The 27933-nt window shown below is 40.4% G+C and overlaps 1 protein-coding gene across 25 annotated transcripts in view; it reads right to left on the bottom strand.

The window, feature by feature from the left end:
* Positions 1-27388, bottom strand: part of USH2A (usherin) — a 466524-nt gene extending 439136 nt beyond the window's left edge. For 23 of the 25 annotated variants that reach the window (XR_005555900.1, XM_039336192.1, XM_039336254.1 and 20 more), the window contains exons 1-3: positions 27131-27388; positions 25878-26530; positions 17429-17594 (exon numbers count right to left, since the gene is read on the bottom strand). Coding sequence is in view for 23 of the 25 variants with exons in the window: in XM_039336192.1 (XP_039192126.1) it covers positions 17429-17594; positions 25878-26353 (642 nt within the window). In the remaining 2 variants the exon portion in view is untranslated. Of the gene's footprint in view, positions 1-17428; positions 17595-18280; positions 18462-25877; positions 26531-27130 lie in introns of those variants that run through there. The other 2 variants (XM_039336263.1, XM_039336282.1) reach the window with 2 other exon arrangements.
* Between the last annotated feature and the right edge of the window lie 545 nt (positions 27389-27933).

The raw sequence follows: 27933 nt of genomic DNA on the forward strand, positions 1-27933 counted from the left end.
TGGGTTGCTGAGCAACATGGGAACAGGGCTCCTAATTAAGTTTAATACTAGATAAAACAGATTAGGACAATTTAAGGTTCTAAGAGAATAATTAACTCTTCAATATGAGTCAGATTCCAATGTCTGTATTATGTATAAAATACTTAAAATATTATGGTTTGAGTTCTAGGAAAGTTAGAGTTTGGAAGTGTATGGCAGGAAAGTTTTAGACATGGTTTTGGTCTGCGGTTCCAGAAAATCCCTACAGAAGTTGTGGGACAGAGTTAAATATTTAATTTAGCCTTCCAGAGGGATTTAGGATTCATTCAGGCCTGTATTAAGATGTCTAGCATACCCAAATCATTAATTCAAGTTATATAATAAAGTAGTCTATTAATTTGGAAAAATACATTTTCTTCACTGATATGGGCAGAATAACTCCTATATACAATAATTCTAAAAATACTTTATTTTCAGTGGAAACTATTGAAAAATATCTTCATATATCCTCAAATGTATATAGTGCCGTCAGGCTCAAGCCCAAAGACACCACAGTGGAATCCAATTGAATCCATTTCTTTATTTGTTTATACCTAATACACAGAATCTTGACAAACTAAAGCTATAACCTTCTAACTGATGAGATATGGCCCAGGAGATTCCAGGGTATGGTTATCCTGAACCTTTTCCTCCCTGCCCAATTGAGTTCAGGACTGTGTAGTCTCTTGTCTTGATCCCCTCTCTGGAATGTGCTGCCTCTTTCATGGGAAGTCATGGTCCTACTGCAAACATTTCCTTCCCCCTTCATGGGAAGTCATGGTCATACTGCTTCTTCAGGTATGCATTCCATCACTGTGCCCCAAGGCCACATTGACTGATTTTCACCAATGTGAAAATTTGCAGTTTTAAAATGATTTGGAAATAAGGGTTATTGTTGGGGCTCTCTAAGCTTTGGCACCCTAAGCTACTTAGTCTTAGCCTAAAGCTGCTTCTGAATACCTACTTTTACCACAGATTTTGCAAGCAAAATCTCTTCTGAGGAAAAAGACATTTCCCAAGGGCTATACATTAGTTACCCTGTTTGGCCATAGGTGAATTCTTTGGAGGCAAGAAAGCAGTTGACAGCAATAAGAGGCACTTTGTAATTCAACCTAATTGTTGCTTTTTAAAGCATTTTTAACACACATTAAAATAAACCTTTTAAAACAAATGGCAGGGTGCTTGTACATTTTATAATGTCTTGAATTAATTATTATATAGAATTAAATATATGCAATAACTACTTTTAAAGTACAAGAACTAGTTAAGAATTACAATGCAATTTACATTTAAGAAAACCGTGATATTACTGTGCTTCTCTTACTAGCTCTAAAAAGTTATTTTAACCACTGCAGCGAAAAGTCATTTTCAATACATTTCCCTTGCCAATCCTTCTAACTCCTTTTATCTCTATTAAAAACTGTTTCTATTAAGATACTGTACTTTTTATTTGAAAAAAAAAATAGAAAGTTTAGGAAGACAGTCTAATCATAGGTATTGGCCAGAGTGATTATGGGTATTTACAGTAGCAGGAGAAACAATGCACAGTAGAAATACTGGGTATAGATATCGTGGTGGTGTTTGATTGCTATTGTAGAAAGAAGCCCATCAAAAGTTGTGATCTAGAACAGTTCTTATGTCAAAGGATTGATTAATATGTGGTTTTCTAGACACTTATTATGCAATCCTTCTATATTTTACTTTTGTGACATTATCCAGATGAGTGAAATTGGAATCTCCAGAATCCCCAAGAATCTGGAAGGCATCAAGTTGGACCAGGCTGTGTGATCTTGAACATTTTCTAATACAATATATCAATAAGATTCTTTTTTTTTAAAGCGAGTCTTTACCCTAAGTAATTATTTCAACAAAATCACATACACACACATACAAACAAACACATTAGACTGTATGTGTTCAAAAATATTCTTTTTTAAAAGAAAAGAACATATTTATTTGAATTATTAGTCTATTTTGGACAGCATATAACTAATGAAATACATGATGTCAATTTTTTTATGAATTCCTCACACTACTCATCAACTCTCTTCAGTTTTGTATTTTTTGTACTCTTGTTTGTTTACAGATTTATTATTTTGCATTTTGGGAGAAGAAAATTACCTAACTCTAAAACTAAGCTTTTAATTTATTAGCAAAATCATATCATGATGGTACTCCGTGTAAAATAGGTGCTAGACTGAAATTCCTGTCCCAAATACATTTTAATGTGGGCATCCCCTTGTAGTCTTTGGTAAGTAAAAATAAGACATGAAATAAACATTAGGCATCAACTCTTAAGCTCTCTGTCAAGAGTATACCAAGGCTTCTAACCACAGAGTTCAGCTGAAGGTAACTATCTGTCAAATGTGAAAGTGAATATGCTTAAGCTTGTGCTATGAATCAACCAAAATTGCTTTGGTCTTATTGACATTCAACTGCAATAAGCTGCAACTTCCTGAGCCCAACAACACCATGAGAGATTCTGTGACAGAAAGCTTAAAATATAGAGGCAACTAACATCACAATGGACATGGTGCTAAACTTTATGATCCTTCCAAGCTTCATCAGAAATTGGTCAGTCAGTCATCAAGTAGAAAAAAGGGCCAGAAGCTTTTGCTATAATGTGCAGCCTTGAGTGAATCTCTATGGTTAATAAATCATCACAACTATTATCAAGGAGTACAAATATGATTGACAGATAAAGGCCACTTGAAGCCACCAATTTCCTGGAAATTTTTTTTGGGGGGTAAAACAGGTATCCATGAAGATGAAGGTTTATCAGTCATAGATTGGGATTTGCCAAATGTTGAACATTTTGTCAAAAATGAAAATGTTTGGTTAAGTGTTTGGATTTCTGCGATTAAGCAAAATCTACTGGTTTGGTTTGTTAGTGTGTTGGACTAGAACTTGAGAAAACTGAATTCAAGTCAATTCTTAGCTATGGAAATTCATCTTACATCAGTTATCTTGTGTCAATCACCCTGTCTTAGCCCAAAGTTTCCTACAGGTTCTTGATGGGGGGGTGGATAAAATCAGGAGACAATCATATAAATTACTCTGAGCTTTGGAGAAAATGAGTAAGAAGAATACGAAAAATGGTTGTAGAGAGGGAGGGTAAATGAACATCACATCAATCTAGCTAATGTAATTGCAAATCTTTTTTTTTTTTTGTATTATACAAGATATACCAAAAGACAGACTCAAAAGCCATAATATTTATTTTCATTTTTATTATTTTTTCAGAGAAAATGTTTCTAGGAATCTTCAAAATCCATACCTAAAATAGTAAGTAAGTGACTTAGAAGAAAATGGCAACCCAATTTGAACATTTATATATGCCAATCAACAGCATTTGGAGAATTTGCCAGCAGAAATGTACAAATGCCTAAAAAAAAAACCACCTTTATTTAATTATTTATTTTGCATTATTCTTTCATTAATTACAACTCACTTTAAAGCCCTATCAGAGAAATCTACCAAATTTAAAGTCAACCCTGGAGACTCAATGTTCTGAGACAGATGTTTACTAAAAAAAAAAGGTCTTCATGGTTATAGCACATTATCAGATATGTCTTTGAATCTGCACAAACTGAACTGAGGACCCGCTAATCAGTCAACAGCACTGCCTGGCACTTTTGCACTAAGCTCTGACATTCTCTTGCTGCAGAGGAGAATGCCCAAGGGCACCGTTGACTAATGGTGGGGGCTCAATTTGCTTCCAGTGGGGATTTGGATAATCCCAGGCTCCCTAAAGCAGGGCTTCCCAAAGTGTGAAGTGTACCTCCCCTAGGGAGGTAAAGACAAGAGTCCAGGAAAGTGTGAAGAACCTTTTAGTTATAGTGTTACAATAAATCCACCTTTCCCTCATTTGGTCTTTAGATTTTTAGGGGAAGTGAGTATATTAAGATTACACTAAAAGGAGGTGTGATGACAAAAAAATTAGGAATCTCTGCCCTAAAGCCTTTGGGAGGATTGCTTGCATTATGTCGGTTTCTTTTCACAACTAGCTTTTAAAATCTGCTGAAGCCTTTTGAACAGTTTTATTGCCGGCTTCTTTATGCTGCTCCTCTGTTTTTAACATTTTATTGTTGCTATTTTATTTTAGTCTTCCCTGGGAGCACTTGGGCTAAAGAGCAAGTCACAATATGTTATTAAACAAAACAAAACAAAAAGCTCCAGAAGGCATTTCCACAGAGCATCCACCTATTCAACTTCCCTAATATTGCAGCAACCACTATTCCAGGAGTTTTCCTAGACCGAAGACCAAAGAGCATTTCCATGTTATGGACATGTACATAGCAATTGTCCTTTCTACTAAAAGAAGAAAAACAAATTGAGAAGTTCAGATTTCAAATGGGGGGGGGGAGTTTAACTGCTGCTTCCTAATACTACTCAAGCATTACTTTGAAAAGTTTATACAAATTTGTCTCCACTTGTACACCTTGATCCCTTTCCACAATGTGACCAACGTGAGTTATAAAATATGTTTTGATTTTAATTCTGAATTTACATGTTTTATTACTGAAATTATGCACTAGGTCCACACAGTGTTGCCCCAAAGGAATAACCCGTATGCTGCTTTTATGGAACTGGAAATTTCTCTTTGAAACATGTAGTTTAACTGAATAAATGTATTCTCTATTTCAGAAAAGATCAGGAGTCAGCATTCCACTTTTCTGAATGTTGTTCATTATGCTAAAACACAGCTTCTAATTAGTTCCAATAAATATCACAATGTCTGGATAATGGGAATATAGATACTGAAAATAAATGTCTATAAATATTCTTACATACAATTGACAGCAGTCTCATTCCACCACCCCCCATGGTAATTTGCAGTCTACTCTGACTCTCTTAAATTTCCAGTCTTTTCTTTCTCACCCCATGCTTTAAGTGTTGGATTTCTCCACAACATCATCGAGATGCACAGTTATGAAAATATTTAGAAACTAGGTGGAAAAAAGCAAATATGTTGCTGGAGCCAAGTGCTAAGCAGTCTTTCTTCCATATATGTACTACTCAAAATACATTTGGTCTGAGAAGAATCTGTTGGCATTTTTAGATTTCTTGACTTCCTAACCACACCCTATGGACATCCCTACCCATCAGCATTCTTCGCAAATATCTTAGTGATTATCTGAGAGCAAAAGCACTCAATGTTTGATTGATCTATCCACCTCATTTTTGTATGCTTTTATTATCTGACTGCATGGAAAGAATTTGATGGTATTGATAAGACAGAGATACAACCAGGAAGTTATCTAGCAATTCCTTAGTCTCAAAGCTATGGTGGGGAGGTGGGGGGAGGGAGAGAGAGAGACTGAGAAAAAGTTAAGAGGGAAAGGGGAAAATAGAGATGTGTCTCCTAACCTTTCCCTCTGAGGATTTTCCCATTTCTCTACAAAGCTAGGGCAGAGGCGTTAGACAGAAAAAGAAACCTCATCAGGGGATCAGAGTGACAGAACTGTCATAAAACAGAGGATCCAGAGAGGATAAAAGAAGATTGGTAAAGAAGAGTAAGGGGGAAAGGTAGAAGAATAGGGTCGGGAAGAGCAAGTTATCTCTTTCCCTTTCTTTCTTTTGCCTCAGGCCCATATCGGCTTTTCCCTTTTTTTGACTTAACTGGGATGAATTTTAATTGCAGCTTCTCGGCACATTTCATAGGCTATATATTTTCCACTTGTGTGGAGTGGATTTCCCATTCATCACAGGATTGCAAGCAAAATCCCCAGTGTATTTTAGCTTTATCTTTCAAAGTTAGCTTTGCTTTAAATAAAATCAATAACTTTTGAACCATTTTGGCTGTCTATTACATACTCCCACATATGTTTCAAATCTAATGCTTACATGGCTGCTTGATCCTACCTGTTCACCATATCAATATACAAATTCTGATGGGTAAATACAGTTCACATAGTAATCTTCAGTTCATGCTGTTTTGGGGAACATGTGTATTTGTTTTAGAAATGGTAACAAACAAATCACATGCAAACATTTGGTACTTTCTTTTTTTAAAAGCTCAATATTTCACATATTCACTGGTTAATCCCTTTCCTCTTCAAATCCTCTCTTTATCCCACCAGTGATCAAAGTCCTTGACTATTTCTTTGGCTAAACAGCAACATTCAAAATAACCCAACTAATTTGTATTGCCCTCAACATCTACAAAAACTCAGCTGAATCAGTCAAACTGTTTACAAGAGAATTTCACTTTTTTTTAGTAACTGCTGCAAATTCAGTATCATCTTTCACCAATATTACTACAATTCTTCCAGCTTTATATTGGTTCCCTTCCCGTGTTAAAACTCTTTCTCTATCTTGGCATTTTAAATCCCCTTTCATTTTCTTGGTTGTCTCTCTTATTCCAATAATATCTTTCTTATCCTTGAAAACACGTCACTCCAATTCAGCAGTCTTATTACATATGCTTCCAGCATTTGTCTAAAAGATATTTTAGCTTTTCTCTTTGCTCTCCTTTACTTTTCCGCCTCACTATCTCCTACAATGCTAATCCCTTCTCGATGGGAAATGGTGTTCCTTCAATCCAAGACTTTTCTTTTCTTTTTTTGTACACAGGGCCACTAGTTCAATCTGAATCCCTCAAAGAACTACATAAATTAAAAGAAAAGAAGAAAACAATGATGGGACTTCACTGAGCAATCTGAAGCAATTAACGTGATGTCGAAGAAGAGAGATCAGGAAAAAAACATAACCAAAATATGGTCTGACCCTGAAAGTGCCTCAGCTATTTCAATTAAGTGGTTCTTTATGAGCAACTTGCAAAGACCTGTTCAGTGCAGAGGAATATTTCAAAAATAACAAAACAATGTGTGCTATTAATAAGAACCTTATTAATCCCTAATGGAATTCAACTTCGCCTCAAACAGACTCCAGTTTTCTAGAGGGTTAAATTAATTCTACCCAATCAGGCCTGCTATACGAATGTCTTAAATTAGTCCATTGACCTCTGTGGAAAAGAACTAAGGGGAAAAAAGTGACTAAAAATGCAAGCCTCTTGATTATTGAACCCACTGTCAAAGAGAGAAAGGATATCTTACAGTGGCCAATCCTGGCCCATGCTACTGGCTACTGGCCAATGTTGAAAGGTCTAACATTGTCATGAGCTTTCCAGGGATAAAGTCTCTGGGAATAGAAATCAAATATTCCTGAAACTGTGACTTAAGAGCCAATTACTAAAATTTTGGTAGGACTATTTGTAGGAGATGTGATCAGGTGGCAGGCTGTTAGGTACAGCACATCATCAGGATAAGATCTACAGTATAGGTTCATCCAGTTGAGCTAATATATGATTCAGTGACTTTAATCTGTTGCAGGATTTAATACTGGGCTATGTAAAGCCTGTAGTATTTAGTTTGATTTTCAAAATAAAACTTTGCATACTAATTGATGAAGGATGCAAGTCTTGTATACATATATATCCCTAAAAAACTGCATTTAAATATTTTTCTACCACATCTCTTTAAAATTATTTTGTGATTTTAGGCCTACATAATACCTATAGCTCCCAATGCAAAATAGCTTTGACTTCTTGGCCTTGGCTTTTTTGTTTCTAGAGCAGGGGTGTCAAACTGCCGGCCTATGGGCCAGACGCGTCATCCGGAAGCCACACCCACCACATTGCCGGCAATGGCAAAACCATCCTGATACGTTGTGCGATGTCACATGATGTTGCGAGTTTGACATGTCTGTTCTAGAGCATTTCTCGATCTTCCACCTATCCACACACTTCTAACACTATTACAGGATACTTTACAAATTGCCCAGCACCTACTTAGTGTCATTGTTACTCCAGATGAATTTCTACCCTTCAACCACCTCTGTTCATTAATATACTTTACATTTTTTTCTCTACATGATTTATGTTTAGGCTTCATTTATGAATATAGAGTATGAAGTTATTTTGAGTTTATAGAGAGTTGCTCTGAAAAGTGTTGCATATAACTCTAGGTTATACAGTGAAGCAAGCTATTTTACTGTTGTTGCTTTTTAAATTATTTTTGTGATGTTATTTATTATTATAACATTTTTATCCTGCCTTTTTATATATTTAACTCAAGATGATGAACATCCTGCTATCTATTTTCTCCACAACAGCAACTCTATTAGCTGAGTTGGGTAAAGAGAGACAGTGACTGGGTGAAAGTCACCCAGTTAGCTTTCATGCCTAAGGCTGGCCTAGAACCCACTCTCTTAATTTCTAGCCCAACATTTTCTCCACAACACCAAACTAATATCTTTTTGATAAATTAGATAGATAAGACAGATATACAGCTAACATATACAGATCACTGATCCTAATCCTAAAATTCTACCTGTGGTTTACAGACTATATTCCAGGGAATGCACATCAAGTTTAATAGGAATAATAAGTAGTGAGAACTAGTAATTAGCTTCTCTGCAAGATTGAATCAAATGCTGCTATTCTCCAGCATGATTGGATGGAGAACCCACGGATGGGTTGTCTTAATCTATCTGCTCCAATTGGACTAAGTCTGAAATTGGTAACGCCCCCTCTGTGCCAAGTGCACCCCAGTTTTAGACTTAGTCCTATTTGCTCTAAGACGCGTTTTGTCTTCGCTCCTGGAGCAGAAGACTGTTAGATTCCATTTAATTGTCTAGCTCAGGCTATTAGTATTAATTTTTTTTTTATTGTTGAATTGAATCGATTATTAGCCAGGAAAAAGGATTAATTAGACTAGTCTGAAGCCTATTTAGGCTGACAGACCCGCACCCCCTCTCCCTGGGGGGGGGGAAGTTTCCCCTTGTTTGTTTCAATCAGTTAGGGACAGCAATTCTAACCTTCAAAATCACTCGTTTTTTTTTTCCGGAGCTGCCTTGCGATCCTCCGACTGCCAGCTGATCGTCGGAGGCATTGCCGATCGCGCTGAGGGCTCCGCAACGATCGTCGAGCCTCGCCAGGCCGGCAGGGAGCCTTCCCAGGTCCCTCGTTCACAGCCGGCAGCAACAGGTGAGGAATTGGGCGCGACCCAAATTTCGGAGCTCAGCCGACCTAATTACATGCCACCAGCTGCTTAGGAGCCCAGGCGATTCACCCGAACGAGGGCTCGTCGCAGCTCACAACCCGGGCCTCAAGGCCTCGTTCCAACGGCCGTTTGTTTTCTGGGCCTTTTTAAGGCGCCAAATTAGCGGCCGCCATTTTGAATTACCTCCGGCGGCCATTTTGGGAGTGGCGAAAGTCACTGGTGGCCATTTTGAGTGGGGCTGGAGCCTCGGCGGCCATTTTGTTTGTGGCTGAAGCCCTCGGCGGCCATTTTGAGTGAGGCTGAAGCCTCGGCGGCCATTTTGTTTGTGGCTGAAGCCCTCGGCGGCCATTTTGAGTGGGGCTGCAGCCTCGGCGGCCATTTTGTTTGTGGCTGAAGCCCTCGGCGGCCATTTTGAGTGAGGCTGAAGCCTCGGTGGCCATTTTGTTTGTGGCTGAAGCCCTCGGCGGCCATTTTGTTTGTGGCTGAGGCCTCAGCGCCCAATTTGAGTGGGGCTGAGGCCCCGGTGGCCATTTTAATTGTTGCTACATTCATCATCGGCCATTTTGGGCGTGGCTAAAGCCACTGGAGGCCTTTTGGGCTGTGGCCGGAGTCCAGGCTGCCTGGAATCTTCTTCTGAAGGCAGCATTCGATCATCGGTGGCCAACGCTTCAGAGAGCAGCTCCGACCGGGGAGGGCCTGATCGATCCTGAGTGATCGGGGTGCCCACATCAGTTCCCCGCCCTTCCCCTCTAGGGCTGAATTATCTCTGTAGACTCCCTTGGTGAACTACAACGCTGAGGGGGCGTTTTGCCAAGGTTGAGACCAGAGCAACCGTCATGGCGGAGAGAGGCAGCGAGTCGGTCAAGAGAAGTCGCCAATCAGAGGCAAGTGGAAAGAGCACCACCAAGCGAGCCCGACTAAGCAGGGAGCCACAGAGAGAGGAAGGGGGCCAAGGACCGAGAACGGTATCCCCAGATTTGGCAGGCACAAGGGGGAGGTCTATATTTGAGCCCCTTTCTTCACATAGTGCCTCGGCCCCAGGGGCTTGGTCTCCCCCCCGAGGAATTGCCGAGTCAGACCCAAGCATAGCGGTGACCTCAGGGAGGGGTATGACTGGTCAGGACACCTCAGGGCCCCAGGCCACATTTACACCCACTGCAGCAGGGCTTCGCCTCCCTGAGAACCAGGCCCTGAACCCAAACTTGCTCCAGTCCATGATAGCCCAGGCTGTGGCTCAATTTATGGCCTCCAACACTCCACAGCCACCCTCCCAGACCGCACATCACTCACAATCTCCGGACTGGACGGATGGCCCCACATCAGACCTGGAGTCTACGGGAGCTGAACAACCTGACCTGATCTTGTCTGAGGACGAGGGCATCGCCCCATCCGAACCCACCCCTCCTGTTGGTCTCTTTGACCATTCCTTTTTTAATTCCCTCTTACTCAAAGCCTGTACTACTGCTAACCTCACTCAGCAACAGGAGACCCCACCAACATCCCAAGGTCCCCATGCCATTTACACTGAACCCTCTGTCTCACAGAATCATATTCCCTGCCCTCCCCTTTTCCTAAAGATGGTCCAGAAGCAATGGGAGAACCTAGGGTCCCCCTTGAGCCCTGGGGCAGTAGAAAGACAATTGTTCAACGTCGCTCCTTCCCTGACCTCCCTTTTGGAGATACCCGAAATTGATGAACCCTTGAACTCGTTGTTTCCCAAGTCCAATATTCCTGGGGACATAAATGAGGCACTAAGAGCAGAGGACAAGAAGATCGAGTCTGCCCTACGCAGAGCCCACCAAGCGTCAGCCTGGGCAACGAGGGCGGCAACCTCCATGGCCTTCTTTGCCAGGGCTTCGGTCCTGTGGCTACGGGAGCTCCAGGACATGATCCCTCCAGACCAGCTCAGAGTCCACCAGAATCTGGGTAAGTTGGTGGCCACATCCCAGTATCTGGCCGATGCCTCCTTACACACGGCCAGATACACTGCCCGGACCATCGCGGCAGACATTTCAGCACGAAGACTCCTCTGGCTCAGGAACTGGCGAGCAGACACCAAGGCCAAGTGGCGTCTGGCCTCCAAGCCTTACACAGGTGGACAACTCTTTGGTAAGGCGCTAGAGCCATACCTAACCGAAGGTAAGGATAAGCGCAAGATCCTGGTCAATACATCAAGGAGGGGAGATAGGCGCTGGGGGAACTTGTCGCAGAGTAACTACAGAAGGCAGCCCTTTCGGCCAGCGCCATCCTGGGATTGGGCCCAGGCCTCTCGCCCCTCCTTTCAGAGGCAGGAACGACAACAAGATCGTTCAGCATACAGAGGCAGACCACAGTTCCAGACTAAACGGTCCTTTCGGGGCACAGGGAGCCGCTCCTTCAAGCGAGGCAAGTGAGTCTGCAGCCTCACCTCCCATAGGAGGCCGGCTGGCCCTCTATTCCAACATTTGGGCGGCCACTACTACGGATGCATGGGTGTTAGACACCGTCTCCCAAGGTCTACGATTAGAGTTTTATTCCCATCCACCCGACAGGTTCCGCTCTTCCCCTATTTCAACGAACAGGACCAGAGCTGAACTTATGTCAGAAGCAATAGCTCATTTATTGCAAATACAAGCAATTGAACCAGTTCCAAAGGAACAAGAAGGGCGAGGGTTTTACTCAGACCTCTTCGTCATTTCCAAAGCTTCAGGGGGCTGGAGGGCGATCTTGAACTTAAAAGGTCTAAACCTCTACCTGAGGTATAAGAAATTTAAGATGCAATCACTTCAATCAATCCTGGCTAGCGTCAGGCAAGGTGACTTTCTTACCTCCATAGACCTGACTGAGGCATATTTGCACATTCCCATTTTTCCTGGACACCGCAAATTCCTCAGATTTAGTTATGCCCGACGCCATTACCAGTACAGAGCCCTTCCATTTGGCCTCTCATCTGCACCGAGAGTATTTACAAAGGTACTGGCAGTGATCGCAGCCCACCTTAGACTAATTCCCATCAGGATTCAATGTTATTTAGATGACATTCTAATTCAGTCATCATCATGGCAAAGTGCCCAAGCAGACCTCGCCCTAGCCATTAAGGTTTTACAGGAGCACGGTTTTTCTGTGAACTTCCAGAAAAGTCATACTATACCAACAACTCGGCTCCTCCATTTGGGGGCAGTTATAGACACAGACAACTGCACGGTATACCTATCTCAGGACCGACGGAACTCTATCCAGACTCTTGTACGTCGGATCCGAAGGGACAGAGTAGTCACATTGGCATCCCTTTCACAGCTACTAGGGAAGATGGTGTCCTGCGTGCAAATTGTGCCATGGGCACGTCTCCATGCCAGGGAATTACAGTGGCTTCTCCTTCCATTTCAGAGACTTCATACCAGCACATCCCACCAGAAGGTCCGAGTTCCACAGGCGGTGTTGAACTCCCTTCGTTGGTGGGACTCTCCAGCACTGTCACGGGGAGCAGAATTCAAAGAACCGGACAGGATCACCATCACCACAGACGCAAGCCTGTTTGGGTGGGGGGCACACCTCCACACACACTGGGCCCAGGGTCAGTGGTCCAGGCAGGATCTAAAGAACAACATAAACTGGCTGGAACTAAGAGCCATACACATGGCCCTAAAGAGATTCAGCAGCTTAGTACAAGGCCAGCACGTCCTGGTCTTTACCGACAACATCACAGCCAAGGCCCATATCAACAGGCAGGGGGGAACGAGGTCCAAGCCTCTCATGCGAGAGGCCAGATTGCTGGGGTCTTGGGCGGAACTAAATCTTGCCTCCATCAGGGCGGAGCACATATCCGGAGTGGCCAACCAACAGGCGGACTCACTGAGCAGAGCCACCGTGGACCATTCCGAATGGCAGCTGAATCCGGAGATCTTCAGGGAGATCGTGGACAGGTTTGGTTCCCCATCCCTAGATCTGTTTGCCTCCCCAGCCAACTCACAGCTTCCCAGATTCCTTTCCAGGTTCCCGTCCCCATCAGCGGAAGGAACAGATGCACTCCGCAGTTCCTGGCCCAGGGAACTGCTCTATGCCTTTCCTCCACTACCTCTCCTACCGGCCACGATCAGGAAGATCCTTCGCGAACAAGCAGAGGTTCTCCTGGTCGCCCCACATTGGCCGAGACGACCTTGGTTCGCCGACCTGATGGAGCTCTCCGCATCGGCTCCATGGAGGATTCCAGCCAATCGGATCTCCCTCATTCAGGGGGAGTTGCATCATCCAGACCCTCAATGGCTCCAGTTAACCGTCTGGCACTTGAGAGGCAGGCCTTAGGCCTAGACTCATATTCGTCAAGGGTCATAGCCATGATCCAGCAATCCAGGCGACCCTCGACGAATAGAATATACGATGCCACGTGGAAGAGCTTCTGTACTTGGTGTTTAGCACACAATATTGAACCCTTACAGGCTGCAGTGCCAGTTATCCTGGAGTTCCTGATGGATGGTCTGGACAAAGGTCTTTCCACAAGTACCATCCGTAGGCAGGTAGCAGCACTTGCCACGGTTATTTCCTATGGCAAGGAGCCCTTAACACAACACCCTATGATACGCTCCTTCCTAAAGGGAGCTAACAATGCCAGACCACCAACGGTACATAGATATCCCTCCTGGGACCTTCATCAGGTTCTACAGGCTCTCGTCTCACCACCCTTTGAGCCTATTGACAATTGTTTGCTCAAACATTTATCAATGAAGGTGGCATTTCTGGTTGCCATAACTTCAGCCAGAAGGATCTCTGAGCTGGCTGCCCTATCAGTAAAGGAAAGGACCTGTGTATTTTCCATAAGGACAGGGTTACTCTCAGGTTAGATCCCTCCTTTGTGCCCAAGGTTAACTCCTTATATCATAGGTCCCAGGACATAGTTTTGCCGGACTTCTGTCCGAACCCATCTAATAACACAGAGGCTCAGTGGAACAGATTGGATGTTCGCAGGGCCTTATATTGTTATATACAGAGAACCTCATCTTTCCGCAAGACTGAGGCTCTGTTTGTGTCATTTCACCCATCGTCGTTAGGACAAAAGGTTTCCTCGCCCACTATAGGCAGGTGGATTAGAGCTTGTATTTCTCTGGCATACCAGACTCAGTCACTTCAAGCTCCCAGCCATATCACGGCCCATTCCACCAGGGGCGCAGCCACTACAGCAGCCTGGTCTACCCAGGCATCCATAGAGGAAGTTTGTAGGGCAGCAACATGGGCATCGCCCTCCTCCTTTGTCCGTCACTACAAGATGGATGTATACGCATCCTCTACGGCTTCATTCGGCCGCAAGGTACTAGAACACGCATTAACATTGGATGGGACCCAGGCCCAATCTAATTTCCCACCCTAGGGACACAGGGCTTTGGTATGTCCCATCCGTGGGTTCTCCATCCAATCATGCTGGAGAAAGGGGTGTTGTCTTACCTGAACGCCTTTTCTCAGCATGATGATGGAGAATCCACTCCCTCCCATTAGGTCAGTTGGCCTGGTTCCCATTTGTTCAGACGCGTCGGACTAAAGTCTGGGTATCGCCTTAGTCTAAAACTGGGGTGCACTTGGCACAGAGGGGGCGTTACCAATTTCAGACTTAGTCCAATTGGAGCAGATAGATTAAGACAACCCATCCGTGGATTCTCCATCATCATGCTGAGAAAAGGCGTTCAGGTAAGACAACGCCCCTTTTACTTCTTGATTTAGATCATATTCTGGGTTCAAATATGGCCTGTCTAGTGCTATCCATTAACCTGTTTCTAGTGTAGAATAAATTGGGTGAGAAAACTAATTTTAAAAGTGGCATATAAATTCCACAATAAGTGAAACACATGGCTGAGGTCTAAGCTATTTAAAGAACTACCTATTTCCTTACTGTCTACCCAACATATTCTGTTTATTAGTGGTCTGTTTTTTATTGGTCCTACTAGGCTAGCTTTGACATCAACAACAAATTTAGCTTTCTTCATGGTAGAGGCTTATAAAATAGAATAAACTGCCACTGTAGTTGAAGCAAGGCCCCTGCTTACCTAATTTAAAAAGAGTGAAAATGTATTTATTTTCACTGACCTTTTAAAACTGTTGTTCTAACTTTTGTGTTCTGTACCACTTATACTTTAATTCTTTTGCTATTTGTCAGCCACATGCATCCATTAAGCAAATGAATGGCAAACATGTAGTCCTTGACTTATGTCACTTAATAACTGTTCAAAGTTGTGATGGGGAGAAGAGAAGAGAAGAGAAGAGAAGAGAAGAGAAGAGAAGAGAAGAGAAGAGAAGAGAAGAGAAGAGGACACACTATGAATATATAATTAGAAATAAATTACACTGAGTTGAGCAGTTATTTTTAATTCTTGCCACCATGAATATTTTTATATTATCTCCAGACTTGACCAATTCATTGATTATCAAAATAGTTTAGAACAAATTAAAAACACTGATTCTAACACAGACTCTTGAGATATTCTGCTTCTTACTTTTCTCCATTGAGAATCCTGTTCATTTATAGTTACTCTTTGCTTACTATTTTTAAAATAGTTCACAATCTATGGAAGGACTGGTCTTCCTATCCCAATGCCACAAAGTTTGCTCAGGAGTCTTTGATAAAAATGCAGAAATCCTTGATGGCAGACTATGAGCCTGAGACTCTAGTTTTTGCTTTTCTATGCACACTTGTAATGAAGAAGTAAATGTTTTGTTCTGTATACTTGAAATTGGCATGCACTTGTCATTAAGCATAAAATATAGAGTTTCCAAAATATTCCAGAGAAGCAGGAAAAAGAAGATTTTACAAATTGGAAAGGACAAGTTTTCTCTTGATAGTCAAACAGTTATGATGTAAAGTGGTCTCATTAAATCATAAGTACTTTAACCTTTTCTTGAAAGAACTGGAAGATTTAAAGATTTATAAAGAAATATTGGCTAAACTAAAAAAAGGCTCACATCTGACATGTATTGAAATGATAACGCTGATTTCAATAGGCATTCTAAGAGCATTTTGCTCCCAAAGGAGTAATTCAAATCCAGTTACCCTTTATATTTTGCATTTAAACTGTCTTTCTAAGGCTTTTAATGTGTGTACTGCCAAAACATGGCAAAGTTATGCAAATCTGATTGAGCTAATATGGATATTATTAAATAATTAGTGATACTGAATATGTAATAAAACATTCCTAAATGGCAGTTCTATAGATGACCCATTTCACTCTAGTTTGGGTAGAAGTGCAAATGACAACATACATCTCTTAAGACTCTTCAAAGTTCATGATTTCTTAATTCATTTATATGAGGAAATATATAAACAAACATTAGGAAAACAGCAAAATAATCTAATTTTACATGATAGCCACTTCTAATACTGTACAGCTTTAGAGTTTTAGACTCCAAAAAAATGCTTTGGAGAACATAGGAACTTGAAAAATAGGACTTTTCTGCAATTAAAACAGCTGAATTGATAAAGCTGCTTTAAACAGATATACATGGGTGCTACATTTGTTCTGAAGCATCTTTTTGGAAGACAGACTGAAGCACTATATGGCCCTTCTGTATCATTATAATTCCATATTCCCTGCACAGAATGTTCTACCTATCCTCTCTTACTTCAGCTTTTACCTTAGGTCTAGTTAATAAGTTCTGTAGAAGCTTTAGATCTAAACCCTTATGCTAATTTTAGACCCTCTAGGTTCACAGTGGAGCTACTGAATACTACTACTTCATGGCATTTGCTCATAGTACCAGTACAGAGGTCAGCTTTCAATTTTATGTGCTATTATGTCAGCCCCAAAGGAGATACTAACTCACTGAGTATGACACTAATGATTGATTATGAGTTATATGTAGCTGTGTCCTTCGGCCAGTGGAACAGTTTCATTATTTTGAACACCTAAAAGCTGCCTAGGATGCACAACATTCTGTACACAAGCCTTTTTTTTTCCCCTAAGAAGTGACATACGGAATCTGAAAAGTACTGAAATTTAGGAATATGCTATAAATGCATATAGCATCTTGAGTGGTGGATTAGAGAATCAGTGCTATTACACATGATAGTACTGATCTCATACTTGTTAGGTATTTAATCCAGAAACTTTATATCTTCTCATTCAACTCAGAACCTTTTTTTCTAAGGCAAATGCTATGTTCAGCACAGCTAAGTATCTTGTGAAATATTTCAATACCTATTTTACTGCTATGCTTGCGTGCTTTACAATCCCATGATGGATATTATATGCAGGAATGAACACTGGTCATTGTTAAAACTCTGTTAGGAGCAGTTTGAAATAAAGAAATGTATCATCCTTTGTCCCCCACTTTATCATAATACTTTAAGTTAAATTCTACATTTTAACATTTGTTCAGAGGTGCCCCTCTCATATAACACAAGAGTTTAATACTGATGCTAAAGGTTATTTATTTATTTTACTCACCTGCACGCTAAGATGATTCCATTTCTTCACCAGAATTTTCCCCAGTGTCATTACTTTTATCGGTAGCTGCAGCCCATTTATAGTGCGATAATAAAACACTGTCTCTTTCTCAGAAATTGTAAGCTTGAACACAGTCTGCCCATGAACAATTTTCTCCACCATACACCTTTAGAAACAATAAAGAAAACAACACCAAGGGTGAACTTCTGGAAGAGCAGTGGGATCACTAGAGAAATAGGTGGGGGGGGGAGTAGTGATGCAGGTGTGAGTAACCAGGTATTTATAAAACAGGAATTAAGTTTAATAGAATTAAAGTCAAATAAGTTATCATGCGAGGTTTCTGCCAGAGTCTTTTAAGCCTATGTTTGGGGCTCTTTCTCCTCATCAAATTTATATAAATAACCTGGATTTGCAAGTTTCAATGGGTCAAAACTAGTGAGATAATATTTTCAACATAGATGTTTATAAATTTAAGGCTGAGGTACCAAAAAAAAAATAATAAACTTCCCCACATAAGCAGGATCTACGGATATCACATATCACATATGCTTAAAAAAAGCTAATGTTAATCATTCAGGCAACAGAAGCATAATATCTGGGCTGCTGGAAGCAACACTGTACTCTTAGTACAATTTAAAGTCAGTGACACATTGGGCTATCTGCAGAGAAGGGCAATCAGAACACTGATGATACTGGCAAAAATTTCTAATATGAACGAAGGAACTAAACATTTTCAGGGTTTAGTGCAGGGGTAAAAAAAATTCAAGATAGCAGCCCTGATGGTGCAATTGAATTTCCACTTTTTTTTTATTTATATTATACCCCAACAATCTGGGTCCTCATTTTACCTACCTCTGAAGAATGGAAGGCTGAGTCAACCTTGAGCCGCTGACCTGCTGAACACAGTCAGCTAAAGTGGCCTGCAGTACTGCACTCTAACTGCTGCGCCACTTCGGCTCTATTGCTATTTCTCTTGCATGCTCTCAAGTTCTCTTCCAGACACTGAGCCAATCTTCCATGGAAGATATTCCCCCTTGTAGGCATAAACAAAACAGGGGAGAATCTTTGCAGTTGAGTGTTGTTCTATCAGCAAATGAAAGCAATGTAATATAATTCCATTATATTGCAATGCCATATCAGCATACAATAAAACATTTATTCATAAAATGTTCCAACTTCTCTAAAATTATTTTTACATTAGTTCAAGGTTATAGGGCATACTATTTCAAAGAGAACTTTGTTGTTTTCCCACTGCAGACCTATGCTACTCTTTTCAGTTAAAAATAGTCACGATTCTTGCCCACATAGTGGCTTGTCACTAACTCACTTTTAATCAGACAAGATAAATGAAGTTTGACCATTATTCTCTTTCAGTAATGATTCTGATCCCATCAATTATTTGCCAACAGAATTTTAAGTGAATTCTGCAAACTGCAATGTTGCTAAAAATGCATTTCTTAACATACTGCTGATTCTGCCTGCTTGTAAACATGTTGGTTTTTCAATATCAAATATTTGTCAAGGCACAGCCAAGAAGGAAAATATTTAGGAACTGGATTTATTCAGTTCCTGGATAAACAATAATTGGATAATCCAAAGTTTATTAATTTTGCTTATCTAAAAACAAATATCTCCATATGTGGACCCTAACAAGTGTCCTACCTTTAACAAAGGATGTGACCCTGATGTATAATACTTTAAAATCCATAAAGTTTTCACAAATATGTGATTTACAACTAATTTCTCATCTGGTGAAAGTATGTCAATCTTGACAAAACATAACTACAACAATGACAGTAAACCTTTTAAGAAAAATTTGACTTCATATCAAAGTATGATAGGAAGGGAAGACCTTCCTAGCCATATTAAGATGTGCATTATTGTCCTAGTTTGCTTTTTAAAAAAATGAAAAAAAAAAATCCATCCTGTTCAATTACTGTACTAAGCATTAATTCTCATTCAAATCCAGCTTGGCATCTGCTAATTATATAAATATATCCATGCATATTTTATAGTTAGAAATTCTAAAATTAATAACTAGATCTACTAGAATGTCTCTGTCCTATCCAAGTCCAGTCATTTTTATGGTGATGAAGGCAGAAACAGCACTGATTGATTCTTTTCACTCTGGCCATCCATAATTCCATTTTAATTCTTAACACTTGTGGAACACCTATGACAGAAGACAATGGTAGTGGAGGCTTCACTAGAACAAGGAGAAGCCCTTCAATAATGCAATTATTTTCATGAAAGCTTTCTCTATACACATAGTAGGACCCTACATAAATCCAATGCCTTCCATGGACCACTGAATTATATTTCCTTCCTTCCTTCCTTCCTTCCTTCCTTCCTTCCTTCCTTCCTTCCTTCCTTCCTTCCTTCCTTCCATCCATCCTTCCTTCCATCTGTCCATCCCTCCTTCCATCCTTCCCCATCTCAGCAAATTACTCTGGGTATGGAACAATCTTAAAAATAAAAACGACATGACATTTACAAAAATTAAAATACATAGCCAAGAGATATATATCAGTAACTAACACAACCAGGAGATGGATATCTTCACACATGTGGGGTTACAAGTCTGGACACAAAACTAGGACTTTGGGGCATTATAAAAGACCAGCCTGGGGCAATGTTCTAGTACTATCGTAGAAAAAACTTGTCTTCTGACCTTTTGGCGAACATTTCTTAGCCTGTAGCACCTGGAGCATGCCAGTCCTGCTGGCCTGGATCAGACAGGTAGAAACAATTTAAGGGACAAAATGGCTCCTTAAGTTCTCAGGTCCCAAGCAATGGAAAGGCTTGAAATATGGCAACCTGCACCTTGAATTTCATTCAGAAGCACATGGGCAACCAATGCAACTCATGAATTATGTTGTCACATTTACTACCCCTGCTACTGCATTGTGCATCAGTTGAAGCTGCTGAATACTCTTCAAGGACAGACCCTCATACAGTGCATTAAAGTAATCCATATGGAAGGTCACAAGAACATAAATCAAGCCCTGTGTCACCCCAAAATTAGAGGCTATGATCTGAATCTTTTCCCCATCAACACTTATTGGAACCAGCCCTAAAGGAAGGAAGAGAAACAGCACACATAGTTCCACCTAGCCTAACTTCCAGAGTCAGTCCAAAAGAATACTATGATTTGTAGTATTGAAAGCTAACGAGAGGTCAAGAAGAATAAAAATGGATGCACCACTCTCATCCCACTTTCACCAAATCAGTACCATCCTGATCACATGTCAAAGTCTGAATCCTAACTGAAAGGGATCCATATAATTTGTTAATCCATAGCCCTCTGAAGGTGCAGTTTGACCACCACATTCTCCACAATGTCATCAAAATGAGAAGTTTGAAGATTGGATGAAAATTGTCCAGATTGCTTGACCAAGTAATGGGTCCTTGAGAAGAGAGCGCACTATTGCCTCTTTAAGGGCCAACAGGATTATCCCCATCCTTTATATGGTTAATTACTTTAAATACATCATTCATTTCTCTGTTTCTATATTGTTTTAAGATCAGAACATCAATACATCAAAAATGTAAATAAGTGTAGAAAGTTAACAACTGTCTAGGAAATGCTTTCTATTTATTAAATTTAGTCTCTTTACTAACCATTGGGTTGTTGAATCATTGAATTCTATGGCAAGTAAGGGACTTGGTAAATACACATCTCCCAAAAACACAAGCTCTCTTAATTACAAATAAAAACAATACAATTTACAATAGCAATAAAAAGTATCTCCTGACAGAGGACACTGTTTGAGAGTAAAGCAGTATTAAATATATGCCTCACCTAGATTCCATCTATTTTAGCTATCAAACTTGTCATGCATACCTGAAATTTGATAATAAACTTTGAATATAGGATTGCAACTGATAGTTAACATAATGTAACTTAAGTAGCCTTAACTTCTGTACTAATGTAGTGCCAACTTATGAAAATTCAACCTTTTACTTAAATACAAGTTTCAAATTAAAGTATTAAATGTTGTTATTTATCTATTGGATCCACACCTCTCTATTTGTTCAAATGTTTAAGGGCTATATATAGAATTTATTTTCCAGTTGTATCCCTATTATAACAACTTGATTAGGTTGAAAAATCATGGTTATGTTAAGAAATATTAAGAAATGGGGCCATTCAAACTGGATGTTACAGAATTTATTACCAATGTCTCCCTCTCACTAACTGGCTACAGGATAAAACACTTCTTGTCCTATAAGTCCTCAACAATCAGCAAATAATAAAAAAACACCTTATTAGAGTCTTTTATACCTAAGCTTTAAAAACATTCATACACAATTCAGTTTGCTTCCAATTAAATCATTTAAGCATAGCTATGGCTCGGAAATTCAAAACACATTAGGTGCCCACTCAATGTGGACCCCAGGATCAGCTGCACAGATTCTTCACTCTCATTTCTGCTGCAGTCTTCCATTCACACATCCCCCTCCCCCCATTTACAGGCACTTCCACACAGATCCATATAGAATTTACTTGGTTTACAATCAACAAGAGGATAACAAAATAGCATGTTGATGCTTTGCAGACAAAAAATACATGAAAAGATATAAAATTATTAAACAAGTTTATAAAAAAAACAAGTGAACATTAAATGGCAATAATGATAGAGCAGAACTGGGCAACCCTTCTGAAAATTAGGATGATTGTTGACTAAGAAAAGAAAAACATTTTGTTCATTTGCTATACTGTGTTTGCTAACAAGGAACACTAACTCAAGTAGAATGGGTCACCTAAAAACATCTCTGAGACTGATACTATTTCCCACAATGAGCAGATATATGGTCACCCATGCCTGGGATTATTATTAAACTTTCTCTCCAATAATGACGGCAGAAGAACATCATAATGCAGGCATGTCAAACCTGCAACATCACGCGACATCGCACAATGTATCATGACTTTTTCCCCATTGCCGGCAACGGGGTGGGCGCAGTTTTGGTATGGTGCATCTGGCCCGTGGGCAGGCAGTTTGACATGCCTATCATAATGTAAGGAGTTTAAGGATTCTCTTATGAATTACTTATATGGTATTGGCTAGATAAGTAGCATGGGAGAGAGAGCTTCCAAACATGCACTGTACAAAGTGGAGAAAAATCTTGTGAATATTGCTATCAAGAGTGCATTGCTTCAGCAATGTCAAGGCTCTTTTGAGGCAAATCAAGGTCAAATACTGAGCTAATAAAGAGTAAAATGTTATATTCCAATCTATACCTGTCTCCCATGGTGACAAACAACTATACTGTAAACACAGACAGCTAGTTTAGTCTAGTGGTGAAGGCATTGAAATAGGAATGGGGAAATGTGACAGGAATTTTGGAGACAATCATTACTTTCATTTTGTCATACTTGACAAATCTTTCCTTTCTACAAGGAAAAGGTCCAGAGTGTTTGCTTTGGTCCCAGGTACGTTGTACAGAAGATATAGTCACCACATAAGAGAACTGAAACAGTCCTTATGGTCAAACATTGAGTGAAACTCATGTTTCTCATGGTCTACACAGAGAATTAATATTAAACTTCAAAAATGTTCTTGCTGCATCACTTTTTGAATAGGAATTGAATGTTTGATGCTCTAAAGCAGACATGTCAAACTCATGATGTCACGTGATGTTGTACAACGTATCGGGGCAGTTTTGTTATTGCTGGCAATGGGGTGGGCATGGCTTCTGCATGATGCATCCGGCCCACAGGCCAGCAGTTTGACACCCCTGCTCTAAGGAGCTATAAAGAACCAACAACTTCTTAATCAACAAAAGGATTTATCAATCAATTGAGAAATAAGCTAATTTTTTTCCTTAGTCTATCTCTGGATATTCACTCTAAAAGCTGGCTTTAATCAAAAACTGTCCTTCCTTGTAAAATGCACACAGGTAGGAACACAAGCATGCAAACTAAATTGCATAGGCCTCTGTGGATGAGACAAAATGAGTATCTAATCTTTCTACTATCAATGAGCACAGAGCAACAGTTAAAACATTTCCTCATCTACACTATCAGGGAATGGTCCAACTTTCAGGCTGTGAAAGTTGGACCATAAGAAAGGCTGAGCGCAAAAGAATTGAGGCCTTTGAATTATGGTCTGGAGAAGACTCCTGCAAGTCCCCTGGACTGCAAGGTGATCAAACTGATGATCAAAGATTAGATACCCAGCTATATATCTCTTCCCTGAGCTCTCTCAGTGAACCGACTATGTGATGGGCCGTTGCCTTGAAGCCGTGAGGGTCTGGATGGGGGTTAACAGACTCAGGCTAAATCCTGACAAGACCGAGTGGCTTTGGATGTTGCCTCTAGCAGGGGAAAATATACCCCCTTCGGAGTGGGTTCGCAACTTGGGTGTCCTCCTTGATCCATAGCTGAAATTGGAACATCATTTGACGGCTGTGGCTGGGAGGACCTTCGCACAAGTTCATCTGCTGTACCAGTTGCGACCCTACCTGGACTGGGAGGCTCTCCTTACAGTCACTCATGCTCTTGTCACCTCACGCCTGGACTACTGCAACACGCTCTACATGGGGCTACCCTTGAAAAGTATTCGGAGACTACAGTTGGTCCAGAATGCAGCCGCGTGAGTGATAGCGGGTGTTCCTCTGTACACCCACGTTACACCTATCCTCCGCGAGCTGCACTGGTTGCCTATTGGTCTCCGGGTCCAATTCAAGGTGTTGGTTATTACCTTTAAAGCTCTATATGGCTCAGGGCCAGGCTATTTGTGAGACTGCCTACTACCTCGTCCGGTTAGATCCCACAGGCTGGGCCTCCTGGGTCCCGTCGGCCAAGCAGTGCCATTTGGCGGGGCCGCGGGGGAGGGATTTCTCTGTGATAGCGCCCACGTCTTGGAACCAGCTCTCCCCGGAGATTAGGACCGCTCCCACCCTGTTGGTTTTCTGCAAGCTGCTTAAGACCTGGCTTTTCTGGCAGGCCTGGGGTTTATAAAATCTGACTCCTGGATGAATGTTACTGTATTGTTTGTCTTGTTAAGTTATATTGTGTTTTTATTGTTAGCCGCCCAGAGTCCTGCGGGAGTGGGGCGGTTTATAAATTTTAATAATAAATAAATAAATAAATAAATTTAATAAATAAACTGGTCAGTCCTAGAGGAGATCAATCTTGACTGCTCTTTAGAAGGTCAGATCCTGAAATTGAAACTCAAGTACTTTGGCCACCTAATGAGAAGGAAGGACTCACTGGAGAAGAGCCTAATACTGGGAAAGATTGAGGGCAATAGAAGAAGGGGACGACAGAGAAAGAGGTGTCTGGATGGAGTAGCTGAAGCAGTAGGCGTGAGCTTAAATGGACTCCAGAAGATGGTAGAGGACAGGAAGGCCTGGAGGAACATTGTCCATGGGGTCGCGATGGGTCAGACACGACTTCGCAACTAACAACAAGGAAGCATCCCATACAAAGATAATTATGTTAATCTATTACTGCTCTGACACCAAAATGCATGAGACATCCCAAATCTGATTCTATCGTGTCTCATATTACTAGAGATCAACTTCTGGACTTAGTCACTGTAAAGCTGTCTGCCCATTGCACCCAGCCCATGTTGCACATAATGTTCCCTCATATCCACATTCCAAAACAGGACACAAGATGATGATTACTGATCAAACTTCTCAACAGGAAATAAATGTGACAGTCTCCTATTTTATGTAATGAACAAATGAATGATAAAGAACACCATATTCTTAGATTATAGGAAAGATGAATGAGTTGTAACTACACTAAATAATAATGCAGAAGGCAAAAGCTCAAAATAATTAGTCCAAGGTGATTATTGAGCACAACTGACAATATTGATCTTAAATCTATATCCCATTATATTTAGCTGGCTGCTATTTTGTTAGGCCAAGGATTTCCATGGCCAAATTATATCTATTCCCTATCTGCTCATAGAAAAAGTTCCCATCCACTACAATAGCTATTTCCACCTGCCACAGTGAATGCAGCAGCCATAAACTGAGCATCATAAACACTCAGCATAGAAGAGGGGGAGAGACCATAGTTCCCAAATACTTTGAGGAAATGTAAACAGCTACAAAAAGTAATTTTGAGTGAGGCAGGTGTTACCTGGATTAAGCTACTACAAGTGCGCCTCCATGGCTACCTATTGATTAACTAGTTCTCCTTCATTCAACACCATACCTGCTATTTAAAATAGAAATGATAACAGTAGTTCATAAATGAAGTTTGATAATTAGCAAGAAAAAGAATAGCAGGCATGTAGTGCAATCAAATAGGTAATCCACAAATGTTGCCTAAAGTGAAACAGTCAAGAAGTATTTCTAAGTTTACATAAAATTAGAGTTATAACATTAGAGTGCCATTTGCTTTATGTGACCCTCCCCAAAAAGAAATTCTGTCCATTATCATGTTTGATTTTACTGGTTGAGTAACCATCTGTCAGCTACTTACATTGCACCTTCTTTCTCAGGTTTCAACCATACAGTTAAAGTAAATGAAATAGCAAGCTTCCGAGGACGAGGAGTGGAAAAACAATCCTTTTCACCATGAAAAATAATACTTGTGTTGCTAAAAGATCCAGGAGGCACATCATTTTCATCTTGCTGGATAACATTGCCCAGGCCTTCTGAGAGAATGGCAGCATAGGAAGCAGGAGATGATCTATAGGGACACTTCTGAATGCAAAATTGCCGAATACAGAAATTAATACTTTCAACAACAGCTGAACTTTGACAAAAAGTACTCCTTTCTGGTAGTCCACAGGTAGCTTGGGTTGGCACAGTGGAAATGTTCTTGAAAGCACCCACATTTTCAAGACTTGGGAAATGTCCCTGTGAACTGGCGAGAGGTAAGGTTATATAATAAACGGTGATGGATGTTTCAATGGCATGAAGCAGGAAACCACAGTGCAGAACCAGGCAAATCATGTTTATAGGCAGGCTGCTTCTTGATAAGGCACCCTAAATAAATAATGACAACTGAATCAGTAGAAATGCCCTTGGGCAGCTAGTTGAGAGATGATGCAGCATTTCTCCTTAATTTGAAATTCTGACAGTGTTTGAGTTTCTTAAGTCGAGTGACATATACTTGGAGAACGGTAATACCTAGAAATAATACAAAAATATTTAAAGGGAATTGGTGCTTTATACCATAAACAGATATACATACAATTCAGGCCAGACTGACCTAGATCTGTCAGGGAGGGAAAACCAATTGAAACTGAAAAGTCACTTGCAAATCTTGACATATTCACTACAATAGTATATCTCTTGACTTATACTGTATGGTAATAACACCATGTAAATGAGGTGGCATGGCTGTCTAAGACAAACAGATAGCATGCAACTTCCTTATTTATCAGTACAGCAGGATTGTTTTAAGTGAGATGATAGAATATTTTTAAATTGAAATTATCCATGACTATCTGAAACAACTTCACATTCTGCTGTACATTAAAAACTCTTCTGATTCCAGCTGTAGAGCCACTAAAACTCACTTAGTTACTTCATAACTTTATCAGTTCTGTATCTGAAATATGCAGGCACTTCAGCTATACAGTATTTAATAATTGGATTTATGCCGCAACAAGCAAAGCAGCTAGCAATCTATTTATAAATGTGTACCTAATCCATTTTAAAAAGAAACTCAAAAAATTAAAGATAGAAACATACAATTTTAAATTTGCAAAGCATTTTGTGTCTTACCCCAATTGTCCATTTCATGCAGCTCCTTTTAGCCTTTAGCAAAGCTGATTAAACGGTATCACCATCTGTCCTGTTTGACTGTCTTCCTAGTAAAATTCTGCTCTTTTCTGACATTGAAGATAGAGCCTATGTCTGATATACAGGTAAACTAATGCCACATCAATGTAAATGATAAGTACCTTTTACTTGTTATTTAACTGAGGAGCCAGACTACTCAAATGTTCAGGTTAATAACTGGCTCATATGTCAAGAGGGCTAGGTTTGGTTACCTGGCAACTCCAGTAATTCCTTTCAGCTGGCTTGATAGGACATAGTAGAAGCAACACTTGTGTACAGGTGAAGGTCAGGCTGTAAGCACTTTAAGTCGGATGCCAGAGAACTGTCTGCTTATTTCTGGCTCTTTAACAGCAGGGGAAAATGGCTGAAGTCCCCAGGGCAGCTGCTATTTGAAGGTAGCAACCTCAGTCTAATCCTGGGCTATTTGGGGCTGTGTTTCAACATTTTCTATCTACTTTTGTAGATAGATGGGACGGAAGGAAGGAGAGACAAAACAATGGCAAACCCTGCCAGAATCAAAGAGTAAAATAGTTAATAAAGTCATGGGCAGGACATGCACAACTAATAGGCTCTTATGTTCTCTTCTTGCCCTCAGGTTTTCAGATTCTCATGTCATATGTCTTGCTTCAGAATAAGTGAACTGTTAAACTAGCAAGCAAGGCTTCCTTCTCAAAAGAAAGGGAATTTCTCAATATTTTTTTCTGTGACCGTGAAATAAATTATTATTCATGATTTGCAAATGTATT

Source organism: Crotalus tigris, unplaced genomic scaffold, assembly GCF_016545835.1.
Source record: "Crotalus tigris isolate CLP2741 ecotype Arizona unplaced genomic scaffold, ASM1654583v1 scf7180000017546.9332058, whole genome shotgun sequence".
NCBI classification, from domain to species: Eukaryota; Metazoa; Chordata; class Lepidosauria; order Squamata; family Viperidae; genus Crotalus; species Crotalus tigris.